At 41.6% G+C, this 26,104-nt stretch overlaps 1 protein-coding gene across 5 annotated transcripts; it reads left to right on the top strand.

The window, feature by feature from the left end:
- The first annotated feature begins 1,497 nt into the window (after positions 1 to 1,497).
- Positions 1,498 to 25,230, top strand: LOC117357802 (lysozyme C, milk isozyme-like). 5 transcript variants are annotated; one of them, XM_033938930.1, is made up of 6 exons: positions 1,555 to 1,654; positions 5,748 to 5,799; positions 8,579 to 8,752; positions 16,670 to 16,813; positions 21,150 to 21,228; positions 24,804 to 25,230. In XM_033938930.1, the coding sequence occupies exons 3-6, from the start codon at positions 8,620 to 8,622 to the stop codon at positions 24,856 to 24,858; spliced, it is 411 nt and encodes a 136-aa protein (XP_033794821.1). In that variant the 5' UTR covers positions 1,555 to 1,654; positions 5,748 to 5,799; positions 8,579 to 8,619; the 3' UTR covers positions 24,859 to 25,230. The 5 variants fall into 5 exon arrangements, with proteins under 5 accessions (XP_033794819.1, XP_033794822.1, XP_033794821.1 ...); XM_033938928.1 differs by lacking the exon at positions 5,748 to 5,799 and having other exon boundaries at positions 1,498 to 1,654; XM_033938931.1 differs by lacking the exon at positions 5,748 to 5,799 and having other exon boundaries at positions 1,511 to 1,654; positions 8,617 to 8,752.
- The last annotated feature ends 874 nt before the right edge of the window (positions 25,231 to 26,104 follow it).

Genomic DNA, 26,104 nt, shown 5'->3' on the forward strand with positions numbered 1-26,104 from the left:
CCAGTGGCTCCGTATAAAGTGGGAATAGGAATGTCATTTGGCAGTTTGCAGTTGAAGGACACAATCAGGGGGCGTTTTGAGGCATATTTCATCCTCAGCACATATGGAGGAAACTTAGTCATCATGTAGCCCGGCACCATGTTGTGCATGATTTTGAACGCTAGGATCAGGCCCTTGAACACACAGCATTTGGCTATGGGTAGCCAAAATTAGAGACTGGAAGACAGGGTCGCAGGCACGGAGGTATTTTAGAAGTCTGATTGCTGTGTTTTGTACACATTGGAAATGTTGCATGTTCTTCGCCGTGAGACTATTGAATAGGGTATTGCAGTAGTCCATGTGGGAGAGGACTAAGGCATAGAGTCCTTGGGTGAAGTCAGACTCAGAAAAGTAATACGTTATTTTTCACAGTAGCCTACCTAGTCTAATAACTGTGGTATATTCCTGTTTCCTAAAGAAATTAATGACTGTTTTATATTAATTTTGGAAAGTAACTTATTCAACAGTTGGCTGGTTGCTCATACTTTTAAAAGTAATATATTACAAGTGATATGTTGCTAGTAATATATTACTGTTACTATTACTTTTCTTACCTTTTCCCACCCAGACCCAATCTGATGTATAGTTCCCCCCTCCCCTGGACTGCCCAACAATTCTAGTGGCTATCTGACAACTCATTGGTGGTCCAGAGGCCGATCTCAAAATGGCACCCCTAGCAGTACTCTCACATGACTACTGCTAGGGGTCATGCAATGAAGCTACTAAGTAGTAGGTTTAAAACAAGCTGGAGAAAATAGTTCTTCATGCAACATGTAATTAAACTCTGGAATTCAATGCCGGAGAATGTGATGAAATCAGTTAGCTTAGTAGGGTTTAAAAAAGGTTAGGATAATTTCCTAAAAGAGAAATCCATAACCCATTATTGAGATGGCTTAGGGAAATCCATTGCTTATTCCTAGGATAAGCAGCATAAAATCTGTTTTACTACTTGGGATCTAGCTAGGTACTTGGGATCTGGGTTGGTCACTGTTGAAAACTGAATACTAGGCTTGATGGACCTTGTCTATCCCGGTATGGCAATTCTTATGTTCTTATATTTCCATTTTGAAGTTGGCACTAGAGTGGCCAGGAGCTACTGGGCATCCATCGTGGTTGACGTCCCTTGACTCTACCAAATACTCTCCTGGACCACAGCTGATGCCCTACCCCCCTGTCTTCCCAGTCTTATAGAGCGAAAAATACGGTATTTGAAAAATGTTGGGAGGGGGTCCCATTTTTGACTGTGTATTTATGCTTTAGCCAGTGAATTTTCCATTTGATGGAAGTTTTAAAGAGCTTTTTTTCTCTGTTTTGTAAATTGTGCCGCTGATTCCCCATGCATGCTAGTAAATTCCTCACTAATACAATCACTGCTGGGTTTATTTAGTCTTTTCTGTCAGCGAGCATATTTTCTCTACAGTAAACACTTAGGTTGCAAATGTACTTAGGCTGATAGGGGGCAGTTCTATAAAGGGTGTTAAAAGATAGGCACCCTTCCCAGTTTGTGTTGATTTGTTGGTGAGAGAGGCGTCTGGAAATAAAAGGGGCAAAAGAGCTCACAGGAATTATCTTTCTCTGTGGAGTAACCTCAGTCACAAAGAACGGTGACAGCAAGGTAAGTTTCTTCATATATATTAATTGCTTCCCTTTTTCTTATTTTGTTTAATTTTATATATACTGTATTTATTTATTTTTCTATACTGTTCTCCCAAGGGAGTTCAGAATGGTTTACATTAATTTATTCAGGTACTCAAGCATTTTTCCCTGTCTGTCCCGGTAGGCTCACAATCTATCTAATGTACCTGGGGCAATGGAGGGATTAAGTGGCTTGCCCAGGGTCACAAGGAGCAGTGGAGTTTGAACCCACAACCTCAGGGTGATGAGGCTGGAGCTTTAGCTACTGCGCCACACTCTCTCTTTAGAATGAGTCGATATTTATGGTGCCCTGGATATTTTCTTAAATGTTCGATTATCCCTGCAAAATGTGTGTGTGTATGTATATATATATATATATATATATATATACATACATATATACATACATACACACACACAGAACAGTATTTAGCTACAGAGGTAACTGTGTTTTTGTTTTGTTTATACATCTGACCATGGTATTTAAAAATCTACATTTATTCAGTGCCACTATCCTATAGGAACTATCGCTGAATAAATTTATTTATTTAAAAAAATGTCTTTCCCGCTTACACCTAAGCGGCTTACAAAATACAGGCATAATATTCGGACATACATACAGCAGCATACAAAAAATATATATCTTCATAAAATTGTTTTCATTCATTTAAACACCGTCACATACAATAATATCAATGTCTCCATAAGATATTAATATTAATTCATTTAAACGCCTCCACAAACAAAGTAGCTTTCAGCACTTTCCTGAACTTTTGTCGATCCGGAAATGCTCTCAATGGTTCTGTCAATTTGTTCCATAAGAGCACCCCTGCAGTCGAAATTGCAGATACCCTTGCCTTTTCATAATGTACTTGTGAGAACTCATTTAATGACAGTCGTATTGCCCCTTCCGATCTTAAAGATCTAGAAGGCAGATAAAGTGTCATTACCTGCGTTAGATACCAAGGGATTTTAAAATGAATAACAAATGTAACATATAATATTACATTCAACTTTCACATGGTTGATTAAAAACATGTGAAAGTTGAATGCATTATTATATGTTACATTTGTTGTATTGTAATATTAAGTTTTAAAAATCAATAATGAATTTAAAAAAATAAAAATAAACGAATAACCTTAAATACCAACGCAAGAATTTTGAAAAGGACTCAAAATTTTATAGGCAGAAATTATTGCTAATAGCTGCACAGATAGAGGTAATATTAGGTGCTCTATATATAACAATGTAGTTTAAGTTTGGACATTTTTCCATTCTAATTTAATCTGCTTAACTGTGGTAGTTATTTTAGAAGCTCTATTCTTGTTTTGGACATCTGAAAACTAAGCGGATCACAGCAGCAAAATACACAATCAATGCATGACATTGACATCACAAATACCTGAAACACACTACTGTATAGGGCTCATTTTCAAAAGAGAAAAATGTCCCAACAATTGGCATAAAATGGCATTTTGGACGTTTCCCTTGCTAAAACATTGAAATCACTATTTTCAAAACCCATATTTTAGATTTTTTTCCCCTAGGTTGTTTGTCCCTTGTTCATCTATTTAATTAAAACTTTTATATACCATTTACAAAAAAACTAAACAGTTTATATCAGTAAAAACATACATAAAATAAAAGACAAACCAGGTTATAAAATCAGTTAATAAATTGTAAGACTTCCAAGGGGGCATGTTGAAGATGTGTTTTAGGTGGGCTTAGGACTTAGACATTTTGCATGGATAATCGAACATTTAACAAAATGTCCAGAGCACCATTTAGATATTTGGGGCTAGACCTGTTTTAAAAATGAATAAGGGCCAAAAATGTGCCTAGACTGACAAGTTGACCACTGGAGGGATTAAGGCACGACCCACCATTACTCCTTCAGTGGCCACTGACCCCTTCCCACCACCCAAAGATATAGAGGATTGGTATGTTTTGTATAAGCTTGCTGCACTAAAATGTTCTACAATGGGGAGGTGTTCTCAACCATGGAAACGGTTTGAACTTTGGAAATCCATTACTGCTGTGTAAGGGAGTAGAGGGGATAGTAGGGGAGGAGGGAGGAGGATAAGGAGAACGTGTGTAACCATAGTAGAGTTTAAGGTGGGTGTATTAAAGGAACCTTACATACCTGCCTGTCTAGTTTCAGTTGTTTATTCAAAAAGACTTGCTCTGTTTTCTGTGATTATGTGGAATTGCATTACAATAAAGCTTAAAGTTAAAAAAAAACAAAAAAAAACCCATATATATATATATATATATATATATATATATATATATATATATATATCTCAGATGTCCAGGCGTGCACATGCTTAATTCTTGTAGCATTTTACAAAAGGCTCTGTGGACCTGTGACTTGTATAAAATACAAGTGGAGGCCCATTTTCGATACGATGCTTGAGTCCGAGTATGGCCATTTTGAGAAAAACATTAAAAAATCGGGTGCACAAAATGTCTGTTTTTGAAACCGCAAGACGTCTTATCTTTTTTTTTCTTTTTTTTTTAATTGTCTATCTAGATGTTTTGGCCTCTAGTGCGTCTATCTTTTTTGAACAGCAAAACATATAAAACAAGCCATTTGAATGTAGGAGGGGCCATCGCTTAGAATGGGCTGGCCACGCAGACATGCCAGCAGAGCAGTGGGGCACCTTAGGGGGACTGCAGTTAATTTCACATAAAGGGTCCAGGTACACATCTCACAATAACCCCTCATATTATATGGTGAGCTCTTCAAAACTCCCCAAAACCTACTGTACCCACCTGTCTTCTACCCCAATAGCCCTTATGGCTGCAGGTGTCACCTATATGGCAGTACAATGAGTTTTTGGTGGGCTCACATTTTCTACCACAAATGTACTTGTTAGGGTTGGATATGGGCCTGGGTCCCTTTATCTGGAGTCCACTGCAATGCTTACCAGGCTATTCCAAACACCTGCTTGCTGCTATATTAGGACTGGCCATAGTATCTGCTGTTGTCATGCAAATATTTGGGGGTTAAAGGGGATCAGTGACCAGTGGGAGAGTGTGGGGGGCCATGCTTTCACCCCTCCAGTGGTCATCTGTTTAGTTTGGCTACCTTTTTGGCCCTTGTTCATTTAAAAACAGGTCTAGCCCCAAACGTCAACATTGTGCCCTGGATGTTTTGTGAAATGGTTGATTATCACTGCAAGTCATCAAAATTCTAAGCCCAAAGCCCACTCAAAACACACCTCCAACATGCCCCCTTGAAATATAGTTGCACTGCAGACAAAAAACCTAGCAGACAAAAAGCCTAGCATGATCGAAACATTCAAAATACTGAAGGGAATAGACTTAGCAGGTAAAAACAGATTGTTCACCCTCTCCAAGGTAGGGAGAACGAGAGGGCACTCTCTGAAGTTGAAAGAGGATAGATTCCGTACAAACGTAAGGAAGTTCTTCTTCACCCAGAGAGTGGTAGAAAACTGGAACACTCTTCCGAAGTCTGTTATAGGGGAAAACACACCCCAGGGATTCAAGACAAAGTTGGACAAGTTCCTGCTAAACTGGAACATACGCAGGTGAGGCTGGACTCATTTAGAGCACTGGTCTTTGACCTGGGGTCTGCCGCGTGAGCGGACTGCTGGGCACAATGGACCACTGGTCTGGCCCAGCAGTGGCAATTCTTATGTTCTTATATCTAGAAAGTCAGTTTCAAAAATGGCAACGTGTACATTTTGTCGAGAAAGACGTCCAAGTGCTGCTCTTTGCCACTTTTGGACATTTTTCTATTTTAAAAAACAATGAGCCTCATAATGACATGATATAATATATATTTTGCCAGTATGCATAGTAAGAGGTGTTGGAGGTCTGTAGAAAGTTGTAATGGAGTGTCCATCTCTTTCCAAGACGATCCACATTGCTTCCTCCTTTCCTCAAGTCCCCTGCATTTCAGTTGCTTCAATATTGGTTTTCATATAAAGGGCTAGTCCTCCACCTTTTTAGTCATCACTGCCCCTTCTAAATTGATTACAGCTTGGTATGGACATGTCCCATTCACTCTTATATTAATTAGTTCTCAAAATTTTCTATTTGATAGGTCAGATGATGACAGCTACTTCTTCCTTAACTCTTCTCAAGCTGTCAAAGAGGTAATCTAATGGTTAGAGCAGTAGGCTATGAATTAGGGGACCCACCACAGCTGTTTGTGATTTTTTTTTTTTTCTTTTTAAATTGTAAGTCCTCTAGCAACAGTAAAATATCTAATGTCTGATTGAAAAGTTCACTGGGGATCAAACTCATGATCCTCAAGTGCAGCAGCTAAAAAATTACATCTGAAGAAACAGGAACTGCACTATCAAAGTAGAAGCCAGTGAATAAGGGTTCATAGACAACGGCGCGAAAGACAAAGGCGCGCCCGGACAATTGAGCGCAGCGCGGAGGCACGCACCACTCAAAATTACTGTTTTTAGGGGCTCCAACGGGGGGGTTTTGTTGGGAAACCCCCCACTTTACTTAATAGACACTGCGCCGGCGTTATGGGGGGTTTGGGGGGTTGTAACCCTCCACATTTTACTGTAAACTTAACTTTTTGCCTAAAAACAGGGAAAAAGTGAAGTTTTCAGTAAAATGTGGAGGGTTACAACCTCCCACACCCCCCACAACGCGGGGCCCTAAAAACAGTAATTTTGAGCGGCGCGCGCCTCCATGCTGCGCTTAATTGTCTGGGCACGCCTTTGTCCCGGCGCGCTTTTGACCTGACACCGTGAATAAGTGAAGCATACCCCAGAGGAGCTCATTGGACCAGCATGTACCTTTTTAGATACCCATTGCTGGTTTGCTGAACTCCTCTAGGGTCAAATTTCTCCTTCATCTGCCCTAGAGAGTAACAATTTACTGGCTCCAATGTTGGCTATGCATAGATTTACCAGATTTTACTCTCGTAAAATCTGGACCCATAGCCCCACCCCCAGGCCTGCCAGTTCCACCCAGCCCTGCCCTATTACACCAAAGTCACATCCCAGCTCCGTCCCCTCAAACTGTTCTCATCCTTGGGACTGTTCAGGAAGTCATCTGCGTAAGCGCAGTATGATACTCAGTCTAAACTATGTCCCTCCAGAAGCATTCACACAGCAGCCTGACACTCATTCCTTTTTTTTTTTTTTTTTATATATATATAATATTTCTTTATTGAGCAAACCATTACACACATAACATAACCTAAGTTTAAAACACCTTTTAACCAGGCTGTAGATTTACCAGCAGCTACCACCAGAGGGAGCAGGCACACAACTCTGACGTCACCCCTCAGAGCACTTAGAGAGTTCCCTACACCTGACAGGTAGGGGCTTGCCTGTAGGTGGATAAACAGAACAAGGCTAGAGAGAGGCAGATGAACAGGCTGGAGGAGCTGAGAGCTCTGGATGGGATAGAGTGGCCACAAGCCATAGCACTAGAGCTGCCTGACAGATGCCTCCTGAGATGGAAGCTCATAGTGAGCAACTTATGGACATAAAACCAGCTAGAGAATCTGACGAAATGGAGGTATGTTTCTCTACTAGAGCCAGCCAACAGCGATAAGAAAGTAGAGAGCTTTTGCAAGCTGTTTTTGTTGTGGGACTATTTTTGAAAGCACTGTTAAGTTGGTAACCCCGGTACAAAGTCTGAAGGAGTTACAGAGGCAGAGAAAGTTTTTCTCTTAGCTTTTTCCTGTGCTGTTTTGTATTCCGTAGGGCATTTGCTACCTGTTTGCAGCAGGAAGAGGGAAGAAACTCTGCTTTGCTTCAGTGGTGGGTTTAAATGGGCTATTTTTTGTTACAACTTTTTCCATCCAACAGAGTCAATCTTTACCAGCAGTTAAACTGCTAGCAACCAGTGTCCTAACACTGGAACAAGCTAGGCAAACTGCCATATAGGCCTATCTCATATCAAAGAGGAATTGGTTACTATAACATATGAAACTGTTCAACTTATGAACTGCAGGCTCACCAGAGCCTAGAACTGCCCTAAACTTTACAAGGGGACTGTTCCTGAGAGGTTTGGAGTGTGAACTGGGAAGTTTTGAATTTGATTTGTTTTTGTTCCCTGCTGAGCTGAACCTGAAGCTGTCTTTTTCTGTTGAACATTATATTTTTGGTTTGGAAGCCATAAGCCTTGTTTTTCTTGTTTTTCCCTGAGGGACAAGAACTGAGAACTGAAATACTGGTGGTGTGTGGTTTCATGCTCACGTGCCTTTATGAAGCCCAAATTGACCCCATAGGCTATTAAATTCTGCCATAGGTTACCCCATGAGCCATCGCCTTAAGGGGGCCTATGACAGCAGATGCAATGAGATGATATCACACACATTCGTGCATGCTCATGATGTTACCACATTGCATCCGCGCATGTGCAGATGTCCTCCCGACGCTGTCCCAACGTAGAAGCTTTTTAAAACCCAGACAAAGTGTTGGGTTTTGAAAAGCCGTCCGGGCACCCGGACATGTCCACTAAAAAGAGGACATATTCGGGAAAATTCAGATGTCTGGTAACCCTAGCTATGCATCACTTGTGGTTTCTACTTTAGCCTTTAATCCCAACGGTCATGCATTTGATCCCTGCTGAGCCTCATAGTGTCCAGCGTGTTTTTGTTGTAGAGTTTTTCCTGATCATAAAGACTATAATGATGCTCAAACAAATGGCATTTTGAATTATTCAGAGTTCATTTGCTTTGTTTAAAGAGAACAAACTGAAAATGATTTCATACATCTCATTTTCATTTTTCTAACACAATTCCTCCCCCCTCCCCCCATGTTCAATTGAATGTATATTCCTTCAGTTATCGATGCATAGGCAATTCCAGAAAAAGAGTTCACTTTGTCAGAATGTCTTGTCATCTTGCTTGACTAACATCTTTATCTTTCATTCTACTCCTATAATTGCCTTTTTAAGAATTTCCCTACTTTATTCAATTTCGGCTCTCTTCTGAGAAAATGAAGACTCTCGCTGTCCTTGTCCTTCTTGGCATCTGCATCCTGAAGTGTGAAGCCATCGGACACTGTGAAGTGGTTAAAGCTGCAAAATGGGCTGGATTGGATGGATACAAAGGTTATTCTGCTGCAAACTGTGAGTGCTAGTTTTCTTCTTCCTCCTCTCTAATCCCTTTCAGTCCCTCTCTGGAATCACATGCATTGTCTCCTTTTTTTTTTCTTCACTTTTACCCATTTTCCCCTTAATTTTGTGCCACTTCTGCCACGTTTTCAGTATCTCTATTTTGCAGACTCCCTGTCTCTTCCTTTCTTTCGATCTCTTAAGGAATTCTTCTTTCATATTCCATATTCAACTCTCCCCTTTCTCTCAAGCTCCAGCTTTCCTTTTTTTTTTTATAATTCTTTATTCATTTTCACAAATTACATTAAGTGTTAATATTTTCATTCACAGTAACAATAAATACATCACTTATAAACAATCATTGGTATATTACATAGATTCTTATCCCTATCCCTCACCCATCCCTCCCAACCATATACTCCATTATTGTGTGATACATGTAATAATAAAATACCCCCCTCCCTACCTCATAAACTGATAAACATAAGTGAAATAATTTTTACTTAATCCTGACAATATTTTGTTTCCACACATCCTGAAATTTCTTAAAATATCCCTTTTGTAATGCAGTAAATCTTTCCATTTTATAGATATGGCATAAATAATTCCACCAAAAGTTATAATTTAATCTCCTCCAGTCTTTCCAATTATATGTGATTTGTTGAATGGCAACCCCTGTCATTATTAGTAATAATTTATTGTTATTTGCAGAAATCTGACTTTTTGCTCTCATATCCATACCAAATATCACAGTATCATAGGATAATGCCACTGGGTTCTCTAATAAATTATTAATTTGGTCCCAAATTGATTTCCAAAAATTTCCCTTTTATTCAACCTCTTAGAACATAAAAATAGCCTTACTGGGTCAGACTAATGGTGCATCAAGCCTAGTAGCCCGTTCTCGCTAATCTGCATCGTACGCTAAAAACACTAGCGCAGCTTAGTAAAAGGAGCCCATAGTGTATCTAGTCTGCCTATCCATGTTATCTGCTATCCCTACCTCTCCCTTAGAGATACAATATACTTCCTTTGTATATTCCCCTTTCCCGAGGGGTTTTACTTTCATCTTGTCTCTTCTCCTTAAGTTGTGGACTGTATTATATGATTTATATGGATGTTTAAATTTCAATTCTTGGTATGTAATATGACTAAGAGAATAATATATTTCTGTATTTCTTTAAACATCTTGTATAGGATGCATTAAAATGATAAATAAATAAAAAAAAAAAAAAAAAAAAGAGATACAATATACCTGTCCCAAGCTTTCCTGAATTCAGATACATGTTTTCTCTCCACCACCTCCACAGTAAGACAATTCCATGCATTCACCACCCTTCCTGTGAAAAAGTATTTTCAAAGGTTATTTCTTAGTCTATCCCCTTTCACCTTCATCCTGTGTCCCCTCATTCCAGAGCTTCTTGCCAATTGGGACTCTCCTCATTCACATTTATGCCATATAGGTATTTAAATGTCCCGATCATTGCCCCTCTTTTGCCTTTCCTCCAAATTATACATACTGAGATCTTTAAGTCTGTCTTCATGTGCTTTGCTTGAGTAATGCATTATTAAACATCATTTTCTATTATTATCAAATAGGAGTCCTTTTTAGCCCTAAAATAGAAGTTTAGAATGCAATATATATATTTTGCATGTGTTTTGCATTATTAAACATATTTTGAGCTTAGTATCAACCTGGAGTCCTTTATACTTCAAAATTAAAAGCCCTGTTCAGGTCGCTAGTGCTGTTTAGCACTGTCTTCATCGGGACAGGCAGTCCCGCAGCAGCCCGACCCAGCCAGCTGAGAGGGTCCTCCGGGGAGCCTTGATATTCGGTGCAGCTGCCGAGGGAGCCTGTCGCTAGTGCTGTTTAGCACTGTCTTCATCGGGACAGGCAGTCCCGCAGCAGCCCGACCCAGCCAGCTGAGAGGGTCCTCCGGGGAGCCTTGATATTCGGTGCAGCTGCCGAGGGAGCCTGTCGCTAGTGCTGTTTAGCACTGTCTTCATCGGGACAGGCAGTCCCGCAGCAGCCCGACCCAGCCAGCTGAGAGGGTCCTCCGGGGAGCCTTGATATTCGGTGCGGCCGCGGTACGCGGCCCGCGGTCGCGAGCCTCGGGTCGCGAGCCGAAGGGGCGTGGCTAAAGGGGTTAGCCCCTTTTGAGCCCCTTCGGAGCCTAAGAGGAGCAGGGAGCAGGACTACCATCTCCTCAGCATGGGTAAGAGGAAAGCCAAGGCAATACCATCTGCTGCAACAACAGGCCCGATGGATCGCCATCTTGTGGTTCCCGTCTTACCTCCTGTAGAGGAACAGGTAACTTTTAATATTCAAGCTGTCTCCTTATCCTCTGGGGAACCAACACCACCTCCTCAACCATCATATTCCCTACGGTTAGAAGAATCTCCTTCCCCTTTCAAGGAAGGAATAATTTCTTCTTCCCTTCAATCATTGTCTTTATCTGGTTTGGAGGTTTCAGGACAGTCCCTGGGGCAGGCTAAAGAACTAACCCCAGTGCAGATGAGTACTGGGCAAAGCTCGGATGTTCTTCCCAGGGATAAAGTGATCACTCTTAATGATGTTTGGCTTAGTATTAATAGAATAGAGTCATCTTTACAAAAAACCGTTTTGAATTTATGTCAATTTTCATCTGATGTAACTGTGAAAATTAAAGAACAAAATGATAAAATTGGAGAAACAGCTGTAAAGGTTGAAAAGTTAGATCAGGCAGTGGGTAATTTACAAGCTAGTGCTGTTTCTAATATAAAGGATAGTATGATGTTACATGCTAAATTAGAAAAAATGGAAAATGCTATTAGAGTTAAGAACCTTCGTTTGTTAAATTTTCCTACCACACACTACCTTTCTTCAATGGAACTCTTGAAAATGTATTTGAGGGAGATATTACATTATAGTAAAGTGGAGACCTTTGAGGTCGATAATCTATACTACATTTCAAGAGATTCCAAAGAAAAGGTAGAGGAAGGTGGAATGGATAGAATAGTAACACCTGAGAGTTTGAATGTGTCACAGTTTTTGGAGTCATCTAAAGACATAATTGAAAAACGAGCAACTCTTCTCGTGACCTTCAAGACAGAACTTGAGAAACAAGATATTTTGAAATTATATTTCCTGAAAAAACAAGAGATGTTTTGTGGTCAACGGGTGGTTATTTTTCCAGATGTCTCTAGACAGACCCAATTTAAGAGGAAACAGTTCCTCCAGCTAAAGCAAAAGGTTTTGGCAGTTGGAGCTACTTTCTTCTTAAAATTTCCATGCAAATGCCTAATATCATATGGAAATGAGAAATATGTGTTTTTTGATCCAGCCCAGGTGGAAGATTTTATTAAAGAGAAACCTTTGTTGAAAGTTTAATTTCTTATATTTAGTATATTTTTGGAGGATGATGTTCAATATATAAATAGCCATTTGCCTGTTCCTAGAGAGTAGATAGAAATATTTCTTTTGATGTTTTATTTGCACTGGCGATCAGTTTTAATGTGGACTAGGACATGGTTGAATTAGTTTCCTTATTATTATGTTAATTCCCGTTGGGAATTTACATTGTATTTTTTACTTTGTGTTCATTCATGCATGTTTGTTACAAAGATATTGTAATGAATAATCTAATAAATAAAGAATTAAAAAAAAAAAAAAAAAAAAAAAAAAAAGCCCTGTTCACCTATAAACAGACACCTAAGGCATGCCTAAGTGACGCCAAAGTCACGTCCACCTAACACATGTCTACCTAGCACCCAGCTCACACTCCAAAGTAGACCTGGTTTTGCAACGCCTATATTTTAGTTGTTAGGTAGATGCATTCGGGCATGCGAATCTCTAAATGGATGTCCAAATTGAAGCCACTCCCACATCATGCCCACGTCACACACATGCCTATTTTATAGGTGTAGCTTTTTTCGATGGGTGTCCATGAAATTTTGGATGCCTATTTTGTGAATCGCGCCAAGCCTTTGGACTTCTAACTTTCAATTATTGCTTGTTAAAGTCATTAATTGAGTTTATTATCTACTTTATTTGGATGCCTAAGTTGGTGAATGTCCACATTGTAGATGCTTAGTTAGACATCCTTTACAGAATCTGCCCCGTATTGTCTTGTTTTATTAAAACTTGATATACCTCTTGTTCTTATGACAGGTGCAAGCGGTTTACAATAATTAAAATATAATAAAATAAAATAAAGAGAAAAGAACTGCATCAAAGAGAGGTCAGACCTAAACCAAAATTCAATCATAACACTTACTGGTTCATGTATATTATATTCTCTCTACTCTTAAAAAAAAAATCATATTAAATATCATATCTGATGTAAATTTTCACAATAGAATTTTCCCCAAATACCTCCTGAAAAAAAAGATTTAACATAACTTTAAAAACCTTAAAATTCCCCTCTAGTCTCAATTCCTGTGAGAGCTGATTTCATAAGCTCGGTACCATAAAATAAAAAGCTTTATTTCTGGTTGATTCCCATTTTGCCCTTTTTATTGAAGGGAGAACTAATCTTGGAATGACCTAAGAGTTCTTGTCGGTATACAGTACTCCTCTGAAATTTGCAGGGGTTCCGTTCCAGGAACCCCTGCGAATCTTGAAAACCCCCGAATATGGTTTTTCATGGCAGAGACTGGAGAGGGCAGTGGGAGAGGCAGGATACAGCAGCCTGTGCACCGGCGAGTGAAGGAAATCACCTCTTCCTGCACTAAAGTCGGGCCTTACCAATCAGGAGCTGCGTGTCAAAGCAGCTCCTGATTGGTAAGGCCCGACTTTAGTGCAGGAAGAGGCGGTCGGAGCATACAGCGAGTGATTTCCTTCACTCGCCGGTGCTCCAGCTGCTCTCTCCTGCCTCTCCAGCTATCCGCTTCTGGTCAGCGGTCGCAGTCAGAAAATACCGCGAATGACTGTGACCGCGAACCGCCAACCGTGAATGACCGGGGGAACACTGTATATGGTATAGTTAATGCACACAAAAAATTTGGTTGTGAAGAAAAGTTCTATGAGCTAAGTTAAAAGCTTTAAACTGAATCCTATATTGAACTGATAACCAATGATATTCTAAAACCAATGGTATAACTCTAGCATACTTTTTCTTGTATCCGAATAATTTAATTGTGATATTTTGAATTGTTTGTAGTCTTTTAAGACTGGTTTTTGGCAGACCCATATATACAGTATAATATTGCAATAATCCAATTTTGAGATTACAAATGCACGAATAAGAGTATGCAAATTGTGCTCCTCAAAAAAAACTTACCACCTGTAACTTTCTCAATGAATAAAAACAAGATTTTACCAAAGTCGAGATTTGATCTTCAAAAGTTAATTGATAATCGTCCATGATTCCAAGATATTTAAAAGTTTATACTGCTGATATCTTTTTTCCTAATAAAAACAAAACTTACAGGGGTTGAGTATAATGTCCAGTTATCCAACAGGAAGTAGTACATTTCTCTATTCAAAACTAATATTTGATCTTTAAGCCACTGTGCAATTGCAAACAATCCATGTATTATATGTGTTAAATCTAATTAAACTGGATCAATCTTAGCAACAATAAGTATATCATGTGTATAACAATATATTTTAAGCCCAAATTCTTAAATTATTGTAAACAGTGGGGCTAAAAAAAATGTTAAAAAGAATTGGTGATAATGCAGAACCCTGAGGCACACCAAACAAAAGATGAAAATATTTTGATAGAGATGAAATTCACCTTGACTGAATAGGTTCTGTTTTTCAAAAGAGACCTAAATCAGTCTAACACTGTAGAAGATAAACCAATAGTACTCGGTTTATTTAACAATAATCCATGATCAACCAGATCAAATGTTGCTGCCAAGTCAAGAGATACTGTCAGTGCTAAATAGCCACTGTCCAAAATTCCCAACGTCTCACTTAAAAAACAATAGACCACGGCTTCAATACTATGGGCCAGATTCACTAACCTGCCCGATCGGGCCTGATCCGGGCGCGATCCAGGTAGGTATAAAGAATTTAGCAAACTCCAATATGCAGATGGGGCGATCGAAGGAACGCTCACATCTGCCGGCACGGATTGCTCTATGGCGATCCCCGCACATGCGCACACCATCTTTAGATGCTCTACACATGCGCTGGACCTCCGGCCCGGCACTTTTTTAAAAACTTTTTTTACAGCCCGTGGTTTTAACCTGCTTAAAGCCTGTGGGTTAAAACCACAAGCTTACACTGCGGGGAAAGGTGGGAGAGTCAGGACAGGCAGGCGATCAGGGCAGCGTCGCGGAAGGCAAGCAGATCGAGGCAGGCAGGCAGATCAGGGCAGCGTCGGGGCAGGCAGGCAGATCGGGGAAGCAGGAGATCGGGGCTGACAGGGCTGAGAGCAGGGCGGGAGAAGGCAGTCGGAAAGGGCTTCAGCGACTTCAGCGGTCGCTTTTTGGGTTGATCAGTCAGCACAGTCGAATCGGCAAATTTGTTTAGTGAATCGCGTCCCTGCCTACTTTGCATGCAGTTCCCCTCATTTGCATGCGCGGATCGGAATCGGATCGCAAAACAGATTAGTGAAAACTGCAAGAGGGAAATCGGTTCGCAAAGGGTTCGCAAACCGATCAGTTTGCTTAGTGAATGTAGCCCTATGACCAGACCGAAACCCTGCCTGTCTTAGATTAAATGTGAAGACAAAACAAAGGGAAATCCAACGATTCTGCAGTGGAGATCAAGTAGCAAAAAACAAAGAAGGAGAAACTGTCGAAATGATGTATTGGATCTAGGAACTTTATTAAAGGCAAACAAATGAGGGACAGGGAAGATATGATTCAGATGTTCAAATGCTTGAAAAGTATTAATGTAGAACAAAATCTATTCCAGAGAAAGGAAAATGGTAAAACCAGAGGGAATAATTTGAGGTTGAGGGGTAGTAGATTCAAGAGTAATGTTAGGAAATTCTGGCCCAGAAATAGCTAAGAAAAAGGACCATTTAAACTAAATAATTAATTTATGGAGCTTGTATGGTTGGGCAGACTGGATGGACCATTCGGGTCTTTATCTGCCATCGTTTACTATGTTACTATGTAAAAAATAAAAAATAAAAAAAATAACTAATGTAGGTGAAACACTGTGAATGCAAGTAATTGCTCCAATATAAAGTGTTCTATTACTTTGCTCAGTAAACAGATTTGAGACAGGACAATAACTTTGTGGGAGTGTAGGATCTAATTTAGTTGACTTGAGTATAGGTGTTATATAGGAATGTTTCCATGCTTCTGATTCTTTGTGAGCTGAGCACCTAACTAAAAACATGTGGCCTTTGACACTCATATAAGAACATAAGAAGTTGCCTCCGCTGAGGCAGACCAGAGGTCCATCCTGCCCAGTGGTCCACTCCCGCGGCAGCCCATCAGGCCTTATTGCCTGAACAGTGTCCCTGACTAATTTTGTAACTGCCTCTAATCCTCTAACTATTACCTACCTCTACTCCTATCTGTACCCCTCAATCCCTTTGTCCTCCAGGTACCTGTCCAGACCCTGTTTGAAGCTCTGTAGCGTGCTTCTGCTTATCACATCCTCCGGTAGCGCGTTCCATGTATCCACCATCCTCTGAGTGAAAAAGAACTTCCTGGCGTTTGTTCTAAACCTTTCCCCTTTCAATGTTTAGATCAGGGATCTCAAAGTCCCTCCTTGAGGGCCGCAATCCAGTCGGGGTTTCAGGATTTCCCCAATGAATATGCATTGAAAGCAGTGCATGCACATAGATCTCACGCATATTCATTTGGGAAATTCTAAAAACCCGACTGGATTGCGGCCCTCAAGGAGGGACTTTGAGACCCCTGGTTTAGATCAATCTTGTATTGTTTTCCTAATGATATAACCTGCATAGAGTCCAGTTCATTGTTGGATCGATGCAATCTGCTTTCATTGTCTTCTGAAAACTTTTCCATCGGTTTTCACAGATGCCTGCTTGGCCTATTATGCAAGTTATTATGACACGTCATTGCACAACAGTCCCACTGAATATGGGATATTTCAAATAAACAGTGCCTGGTGGTGCAACAACAGTCGGAGAGACAATAAAGCCTGCAAAATCCAATGCTCAGGTATATACAACATAATATTCGTTATTTTTGCATGTCAAATGAAATGATTCTGTTCCTCCTGTCCTTTCAATAGCATAGGTATGATAGTTCGACATGAAAATATGATCAGAAAAAATACTGTATATAAAATAAAGATGAGATTAGATATTCCAGTCCAAAGGAGAATGCAAAGGCTGGAACAAATGCTATGTATACAATATGTTGTTATTACTGAATAAATATCACAGAAGATGCTGGCACTTAAAATAAGTTTGTGTGTGTATGTGTGGGCGGGAGGGGGGGGGGGTTTGGACAATAGCAGGAGCACAACCAGTGCAAGAACCTGGAGGATAAGGGAGGTAAAAATATTAATGTTTATCCTGATGTCAGTAAAGTACAAAAGATTACCAAAAAGCCAAGTGGATGGCAAAGGCACTATAGAATATAATGTTTACCTGAGATCTTCAAAATAAATAATCTGTATTGCCAAATGCAATAATAAACAATACAGTACAAATAAATTTTAAAAAGAGTAAATCAGTCACAGTTCAAAGAATCAGTAGTTCAAGTTCTGTAACAAGAAACAGTTTCTATCTCTTCCTGTCTGTCTCTCTTTCACACTCTCTTTTTTTTTTTTTTAACAAATAACATTTTTTCTTGGTAATTTACAATAATGTGAGATCAACAAGTGATGAAAGGCCCGGATTCTGTAAATGGCGCCTAAATTGGCCGGCACCTAGAAAAATGGCACTAGCTGCGTGTCAATCACGCTTAGGCGCTGTTTGCAGAATCACGCCTAGTGGCTTTCTCTGGCAGGCTAGGCAATAGCACAACATTCTTCAGGATTCTTCCCTCCTATCTATACCCTTCTCTTCCATTGCCAACTCCAGACTCCGTTCCTTCTATCTTGCTACACCATATGTCTGTACAGACTGCAGTATTCTAATCCAAGCTAAAAGCCCACTTTTTTGAGGCTGCTTTCAACTCCTAATTCCCATTCACCATAAGATATCCATATCCATCCTTTCATTCTCTCTGCAAGAAACTCCCCAACCTCTATATTGTCCTGTCTGTATGTCCATATTAGATTGTAAGCTCTTCAGAGCAGGGACCATCTATTACATGTTAAATGTACAGCGCTGCGTATACCTTTTAGGCTATAGAAATGATAAATAGTAGTAGCAGTATTACTTAGAAGGCCCAATAGTAGATGACAGTTGTACTAGTGTTGGTGGTTGCTTGGATTATTTTACGATTTTATAGTTAAATTTAGAAGAGGAATTTTGCATGCTTTTAGATCAGGGCTGCCCGTCCGGTCCTCGAGATCTACCAAGAAGGCAGTGCAGGCAAATCTCTCTCGTGCATATTCATTGTGGATATCCTGAAAACCTGGCCTGCCAGTAGATCTCGAGGACCGGACTTGGGCAGCCCTGTTCTACATAGTTATTTATTTATTTATTTATATACCGCCAAAGTCTAGACTAGTGGTTCCAAACCCTGTCTTAGTGGACCACCAGCCAGTCAGGTTTAGAGGATAATCCTAATGAATATGCATGGGGCAGATCCATTATATGCAAATCCATTATATGCAAACCTCTCTCATGCATATTCATTAGGGCTATCCCAAAAAACTAGTGGTCTAGGCAGTTTACAAAACAACATAAAAAAATACATAATAACAATACAGCATAGACTCATAGACTCTCTTACATCCTCCGCTACGATCATGCTCATTTCGGTCACATAAATGCATTGTCCTATAACTAAGGGCTCCTTTTATTAAGCCGCGCTAGCAGGGTTAACGTGCGTGACTTTTCATCACGCGCTAACCCCCGCGCTAGCCTAAAAACTATTGCCTGCTCAAGAGGAGGTAGTAGCGGCTAGTGCGGCCGGCAGTTTAGCGTGCGGTATTACGCGCGTTAAACCACTAGCGGGCCTTTGTAAAAGGAGCCCTAAATCTTCATGAGTTTTTGAAAGTGGGAAGAGGGTGGGAGGATATTTTTAATCTGAATAGGGTAAGGTTGTTTGGATAGTCTATGTTTCTGTGTTTTATTGAATAATCATTGGATGGGGGGGGGGGGAGAAAATGGTTGGTTATGCATGTTTGTAAGCTGAATATGCTTTTATTAACTTACTAGTTTTTTAGCCCGTTACATTAATGGGTGCTAGCAGCCCTTTTCACTTACTTTTACCTCCTCCCTGTCCAGCAGCACCCCCCCATTCCCATTCCATGAACCACACCAGGTGTTTTCAAAACCGACTCCTGCTCGTGAAAACATCAGCAAACAGACCCAGAAGCTACCGTATTTGCCGGCGTATAAGACGACTGGGCGTATAAGACGACCCCCCCAACTTTTACATTTAAAATATAGAGTTTGTTATATACTCGCCGTATAAGACTACCCCTTCTTCCGCACACCTTCTCTACCGCCCCGGGTGCAGCACAGCCGGCCAGGTCCCTTTACTTTTGTGGCACTTCCCCGACCGACCGACAACAGCCCCGGTCCGACAAACCTCCCTGCCCTGTAGCCGCGAATCTAAATTACCTTCTTACAGCTGCTGTAAGAAGGTAATTTAGATTCGCGGCTACAGGGCAGGGAGGATTGTCGGACCCGGGCTGTTATCAGTTGGTCGGGGAAGTGCCACAAAAGTAAGGGAACCTGGCCGGCTGTGCTGCACCCGGGGCGGGGCGGGCCGCTCCTCTCCCTTGGTAGCCACTCGAACCGCAAAGCTACTCTCCTTCTCCTTATCTGCCCTGCCTGCAGCACAGAGCCGAACGGAAGTCTTCCCGACGTCAGCGCTGACGTCGGAGGGAGGGAGGGCTTTGTTTAAGCTTTGTTTAAGCCCTCCCTCCCCTCCGACGTCAGCGCTGACGTCGGGAAGACTTCCGTTCGGCTCTGTGCTGCAAGCAGAGAAGGTAGGGAGAAGAAGAGCCGCGTACATCCAGAAGACTGAGTACATCCAGCCCCGCGACCCTCGGAGGCGTCCCCATGGGATCCCCGCGACCCTAGGGGGCGTCCCCACGGGATCCCCGCGACCCTAGGGGCGTCCCCGTGCAGCTCTCTAATGTAAAGTAAGGGCATGTAAACAGTACCCGGCGTATAAGACGACCCCCGACTTTGGGGAGGATTTTAAGGTACTGAAAAGACGTCTTATACGCCAGCAAATACGGTATTTTTTTTTTCCCCAGAGCAGTTCAAGGCTTGGCACAGAATTACAAATTTGATTGGATCTACAGTGAAAAACAGCATTTATTCCCCCCCCCCCTCTGTGCAGCAGCCACAGCACGTTCTTTACCCTACCCCCCTTTCCCTTCCCTCGTTCAGGCCTGCTATCTAGTTCCTTGGCACCCTCCCCCTTCCCTTCCCACAGTCTCACAATTTTGAAAAACTCAACTTCCGCTGGTGCTGGAGTGGAGCTCGATGGCTAATTGCCTTGGAGAAGTTTGAAGGTTGATTTTTAAGTTTTAAGGTGCCGTGGCGGCTCCTCTTACGATCGTCGCCTGCGTCAGAAGCCTCGAGCTTCAGGCGGCCGACATCCACCTCGGGGGGATGGATAGAGAGAGCTTCGCGTGCATGCGCACTCCTATCTGCGGTGGCTTTCAGCTCACAGAAAACGGACGCACGCGATGGGAGTGCGCATGCGCGGCCTAGCGTTTTATTATATTAGATTATATGATATATATTTGTGTATTGCACTTTTGAAGTTTAGAAAATCAATAAAGAATTTTTAAAAAAGTATCAAAGAAGTACTTTATTTTTTTTTAATTCTTTATTCATTTTTAATTCAAATACATAGTGCAAACATATGAACAACCATGTAATATAACAACCTGCACTCTATTCCAACAAATAATATACAGTTATTAAATCCTACCTCCCACTCTAACCTACCTCCCTCCCCTCCTAGATGTGTATAACAATCTTTCATAAATCAAAGGGAAATAATATTAATATTTCATAACTTACAATATTTTGTTAATGGGCCCCAAATTTCCTTAAATTTGCTATGGTGTCCCCTCTGTATAGAATGAATGTTTTCAAACTTATAAATTTGACATAAGGATTCCCACCAAAAACTATAATTTAAGTTATCCCAACTTTTCCAATTTTTCATTATCATCTGCATGGCTACTCCTGTCATGATGAGGAGCAATTTACTGTATTTTTGTTCACATAAATACATTGCCAAATAAAAGTGTCCTTCAAAAGTTTTACATAACTATCAATGAGTTCCAAAATGTCACCCCCTATTAGGAGGGTATAATATAATGCTGTCATCTGATATGTTTTATTGTAATGAAAACAGAACATGGTTAGAGTAATAATTGAAGCTATATTCTCTTTGCATTTTTCAGCTCTACTGGACTCTAATATTCTTGATGACATAATGTGTGTGAAAAGAATTGTCCAGGATCCTCAAGGCCTTAATGCTTGGTAAAGAACATATTCAAAACGATTTATTCATTAGCTTTGGAACTAACCACATTAATAGGAGAATTCTACTGTATAAATGGCACTGAAAAATTGCAAGTGCAAATTCAGGGCGCATGACCAATTTGTGTGTAGTTTAATGAAGTAATGAGTGAATTAGTGTCAAAAATTTGGTGCTAATTGGCAACAATTTGGATTTACGCACGCAACTTGCTAAGTCCTACTCTATAAAGACACACGCACAAAATTTTTAGCCCAAAACTGAAAAGGGATGTGACCATGGGAGGGGCATTAGCGGTTCAGACATGTTCACTAAAGAAGTGTACACTATTATAGAATTTGTGGGTGTTTCCTTTGATCCAGAGTAGAGAATGACACGGGGAAAAATTCTGTTACTGTCACTACCCCGTCCCCAGACCACCATCCTCTTCACCGCCCCGTCCCTGCTGTCCCCTTCACCGCCCCTTCCCCGTCTTCTCCTCTCCATCCCCCCTCCCCCAGCACCCTTCATGCAGTCCAGCAGCTCCCTCCTGTCAGCCAGCCGTGCATTTCCTTCCCTCCCAACCTCCCTTTCCCTTACCTTCTCGTATGGCGATTTGTATAAGGCTATGCGCTGTATTACAGCCGGAGCCTTGAAGTCGCATCGGGTTGCCTGCTAGAAAAGTCTCCTCCGATGTAATCGGAAACAGGAAGTTGTGTCAGAGGAGACTTTTCCAGCAGGCAACGCAACGTGACTTCAAGGCTCTGGCTGTAATACAGCGCATAGCCTTATACAAATCGCCAGTTTCGCCATAAGAGAAGGTAAGGGAAAGGGAGGGAGGGAGACGCATAGCTGGATGGCTGGTGGGAGAAAGGGGGCTTATGGACCGCACGCTCGTTCACTGTGCGTGCTACCCATTCACCGCTCCACGAGGCGGTGAATGGCCTCGTCCCCGATCTCGCGTTGACCTTTTTTTTGGGTCACCGTTTTGGCAGGTTACCCGTGGCTAGCCGCGGGTAACAACCACCGTGTCATTCTCTAATCCAGAGAATTTGAGAGCCTTCGTAGAGTTTAAGAAAATCTCCAATGGTATTGATCCAACTAAAAATGCATGATTGATGAATGAGAAATTTCAGTTTAATGCATTTTCCTTTAATTGTTTTTCTTTTTTATTGATCGCATATTTTTCTGTCCACCGCCCCTTACATTTGCCTTTATATGGTGGTCTAAGGAAGAGTAGGGGTTCTTTTTCTTGATTGTTCTCATAATTGGAGATCTATATCTGTTTATTAATGTTTTCTGTTTCTCCTGAACATTGTATAATTTTCAAAAATATAAATAAAGAATTAAAAAAATATATATATCTGTGGGATCAACACATAACTTATGCACGATTTAGACTGGGGTTCGTTTTGGGCCAGATTCTCTAAACCACTGTTCTTCAACTGCCGGGCCACGGACCAGTGGTGGTCCGCAGAAAATTCCTGCCGATCCGCACAGGGCCAGCAAGATCTGATTGGGGCCATCGGCAGCGTCTGGCTGCAACGGCGATGAGCAACATTGGTGGCCCCCCTGCGACGCAATTCAAGTTTGGAAACGGTCCCCCCGGCACTCAAGATCAGCAACGGGCCTCTCCTCCCCTCCCGCGACGGCACTCAAGTTCGGCAACAGGCCTCCTTCTCCCCCCGGCATCAACAGCACTTCAAATTGGCAATGCGGTTCTCAGCCCAAAGCTTCCCTCTGACTCAGCTTCCTGTTTCCGCCCAGGCAGTTCGAGTCAGAGGAAAGTTTTGAACAGAGCACCGCATTGCTAATCTGAAGTGCTGTTGATGCCGGGGGGAGAAGAAGGCCCGTTGCCGATTTTGAGTGTCATAGCGGGGGGGGGGGGCGGTGGCGTTACCGATCTTGTTGCCAAAATCGAAAAGAAAGGTGAGAGGAAGGGAGAGAGATGGGTTTGTGGTGGATGGAGAGATTGAGAGAAGGAGACATATGATGGAAGTGGGGGGAAAGAGAGAGAAGTGGCAGATGATGGAAGTGGGGAGAAGGGGGAGAGAGAAGAGGTCAGATGATGGAACTGGGGAGAAGGGAGAACAAATGCTGAATGGAAGTGGAGAAAGAGAACATATACTGGATGGAAGGAGGGATAAAGAAAAAGGGCATATACTGGATGGGGGAAGAAGATAGAGTTAGTGAGATAGTGGAGGGGTGAAGGAAAGGGGTGGCATGCTGTGGGTAGACACAGTGAAAAGAGGGAAACAGGACTGCATAGTAAGAAAGAATTTAATTTAGACGGAGGCAGAAAATAAAGAAGGAAGACCAGAGAAGGGAAGAGAGAGAGGAGACAGAGATGCCAGAGAACAGGGAAGGAGACAGAGATATCAGATCTGAGTGGAGGAAATGAGAAGAGAAAGATGCTATAAACCACAGGGGGGAGGGAAAGAGAGATGAAAGGAGAAAGATGCCAGACCATGAGGGAACAGAGGGAAGATGTTGGATGCCAGACCAAAGGGGGGTGGTCTAGAGGAGAGATGGCAGGGGGAGACAGACAGTTTCTGGAAGAGGCAGACAGTGGATGGAATGGGCAGATGCTGGATTGAAGAGACAGGGCAGAGACTGGAAGGAAAAGAGTGAAAAGAAGATAAAAGCAGAAACCAGAGACAACAAAAAGTTGAAAAAAAATCATTTTATTTCTATTTTGTCATTAGAATATATCAGATTTGAAATATATTCTGCTAGAGACATAACTGGGGACTGCAAAGCCCAGGCAGTGCTTATTTAGCTTCCAGGACTCTCTCTGAACAGGGGGAACTCCCCTAACACTATTCCTGTCATGTGTGACTGCAGTATTCTGTTAGTATGATATTTCTGTGTAGCATTTTGTAATAATTTGGCTTGTTCAGTTTTCTTGATAATAGAGGGGATATATGTGAAGAGGAGGGGAGACAGGGGTTTTGCTGGTTCTTGCTCTGTATATTTGTATTTATAAAATGATAATTGTACAGAATATTGTTTCTTTTTATACTTTAATAAAATACGTTCAATATAAAATCATAACTGAGGCTTGTGCGGATGGGATCAGATGGTTTGCGGGGACCGAGCTCGCGGAGACGGGGCGGAAATGTGTTTTTTAAATTTCAGTCTTAGAAGTTTGCCAGTCCACAAAAGAATTCTTTTATTTCTGCCGGTCCACGGGTGTAAAAAAGTTGAAAAACACTGCTCTAAACCACACATGTCAAACAAAAGGCCCGGGGACCAAACCCAGCCCGGCTGGCCGTTTTATGTGGCTTTTGGTGACTGTGTTGCATCTAAGTGCCTGACTGTGCAGCCCCGGTCCCAGTGGTGCTTCAAACTCCTCACCATTCTGCCTCAGTACCCATTTGTAGGCAGAAGGACCCGGACCCAGTGTAAAAGCTAGGTTGGAGCAGGGCGCTCCACAGAAGTGCCTGACTGCGCCACAGGTGTCTCAGGGCGAGGAAGGATCTATTCTTATACTAAGACTAAGCATATTAATAGAAAATTTGTTTTAGATTTTGGCCCCTTATGTGATTGAGTTTGACACCCCTGTTCTTCAATCTAATGTTTCTGTTTTTTATTCAAGGATTCCCTGGAAAGAGAACTGTAAGGGGAGGGATCTGAGTCATTTCAACTGTTGATTGCTGCTTTGATTCTGGAAAACTTCCTTTGAGCGGCTTGTTCAGTTCATCCTCAAATACTCTGCGTGGAATGAGATGAGACAAGTCACAGAGAAGGGGAGGGAAGCACTGCAGAATACCACTGTTCTGTGTACCCAAACTACAAATGATTTTCTGCTACAACTCCTGCAATTGCCTCTTCCTGATATTTGTACTTCTCACTTGGCACCATTTCACTTGCTTATGTTTAGATAATGAGCTATGCAATAGGATTCCTGATGAAGGCTTGGTAGCTGAAACACATCCCATGTTAGATTGACCATCAATCAAATGTCTGTATTTTATTCTACATTGGAAACTGGGCACATATCAATAAAAGAATTTGTCACTAACCATCCTGTTTTGTCATTCCTACAGGGTTTTTTGTTCCTACTTGATTGTTTGTGGGGTTATTTTTTCTCCTTTAAAAAAAACCCACATTTTCTATATATTCAGTGAAGGCAATATATTCCCCTTTTTCATTCAACTTCATCCACAGATGCCCTCCTGACGTGGCCCCGATCTCAACGCTTCTCAAAACCCAGCCAAAGTACCGGGTTTTGAAAAGTCATCTGGATGCCTAGACAGTCCTCTAACATGAGGATATGTTCAGCTAAATCTGGACGTCTGGTAACACTACTTATAGTAATCTAGCATAACCAAGTATTTAACACACATATATGCAAAGGTACGAACACTTAGGACAGCTCTAGAGCTGGTGTAAATATGTACCTCTTTGTTCCAGATATATATTCATAATTTATTTCTACTTATCATTTATATAGTGCTGCCAGACGCACAGAGCACTGTATATTACATTAACTATATAAGAATCAATCCCTACTAAATGGAGCTTACAATCTAATCAAACAAACAGGACAATTGGGGTTATAGAATTACAGAGGGAGTTAGGAATAGCGGGTGACACGGTAATGATTACCACAGTAATGGAGGAAGCATTCAGAATCCCCCAGGAATACCATGGTAGCAGTAGACTATTCTGCAGTAATGCCACGTTAATGGAGGCTGTTATCACAGTGATCCTCGAGCCTCTGTCCCTTCCCTTCTGGATTTGAATTCCTTATCCCGAGTCTCTGGCATATTCTCTGTAATAAAATCCCGACCCGCCCCTAGACCCGCCCCCAGGCCCACCCAGGTCCACCCATCCCCACCCTGTTATGCACCAGTCCTGTCCCAATCCCACCCTAGCCCTGCCCCCCTGCTGCCT

This window comes from Geotrypetes seraphini, chromosome 3, assembly GCF_902459505.1.
Source record: "Geotrypetes seraphini chromosome 3, aGeoSer1.1, whole genome shotgun sequence".
NCBI lineage: Eukaryota > Metazoa > Chordata > Amphibia > Gymnophiona > Dermophiidae > Geotrypetes > Geotrypetes seraphini.

Coding starts and splice junctions, on each gene's coding strand:
- LOC117357802 (XM_033938927.1), top strand. CDS start 7,118: ATGCCTCCTGAGATGGAAGCTCATAGTGAGCAACTTATGGACATAAAA. Junction 7,193..8,616: donor GAGAATCTGACGAAATGGAG/GTATGTTTCTCT, acceptor CTCTCTTCTGAG/AAAATGAAGACTCTCGCTGT. Junction 21,229..24,803: donor CCTCAAGGCCTTAATGCTTG/GTAAAGAACATA, acceptor TTTTTATTCAAG/GATTCCCTGGAAAGAGAACT.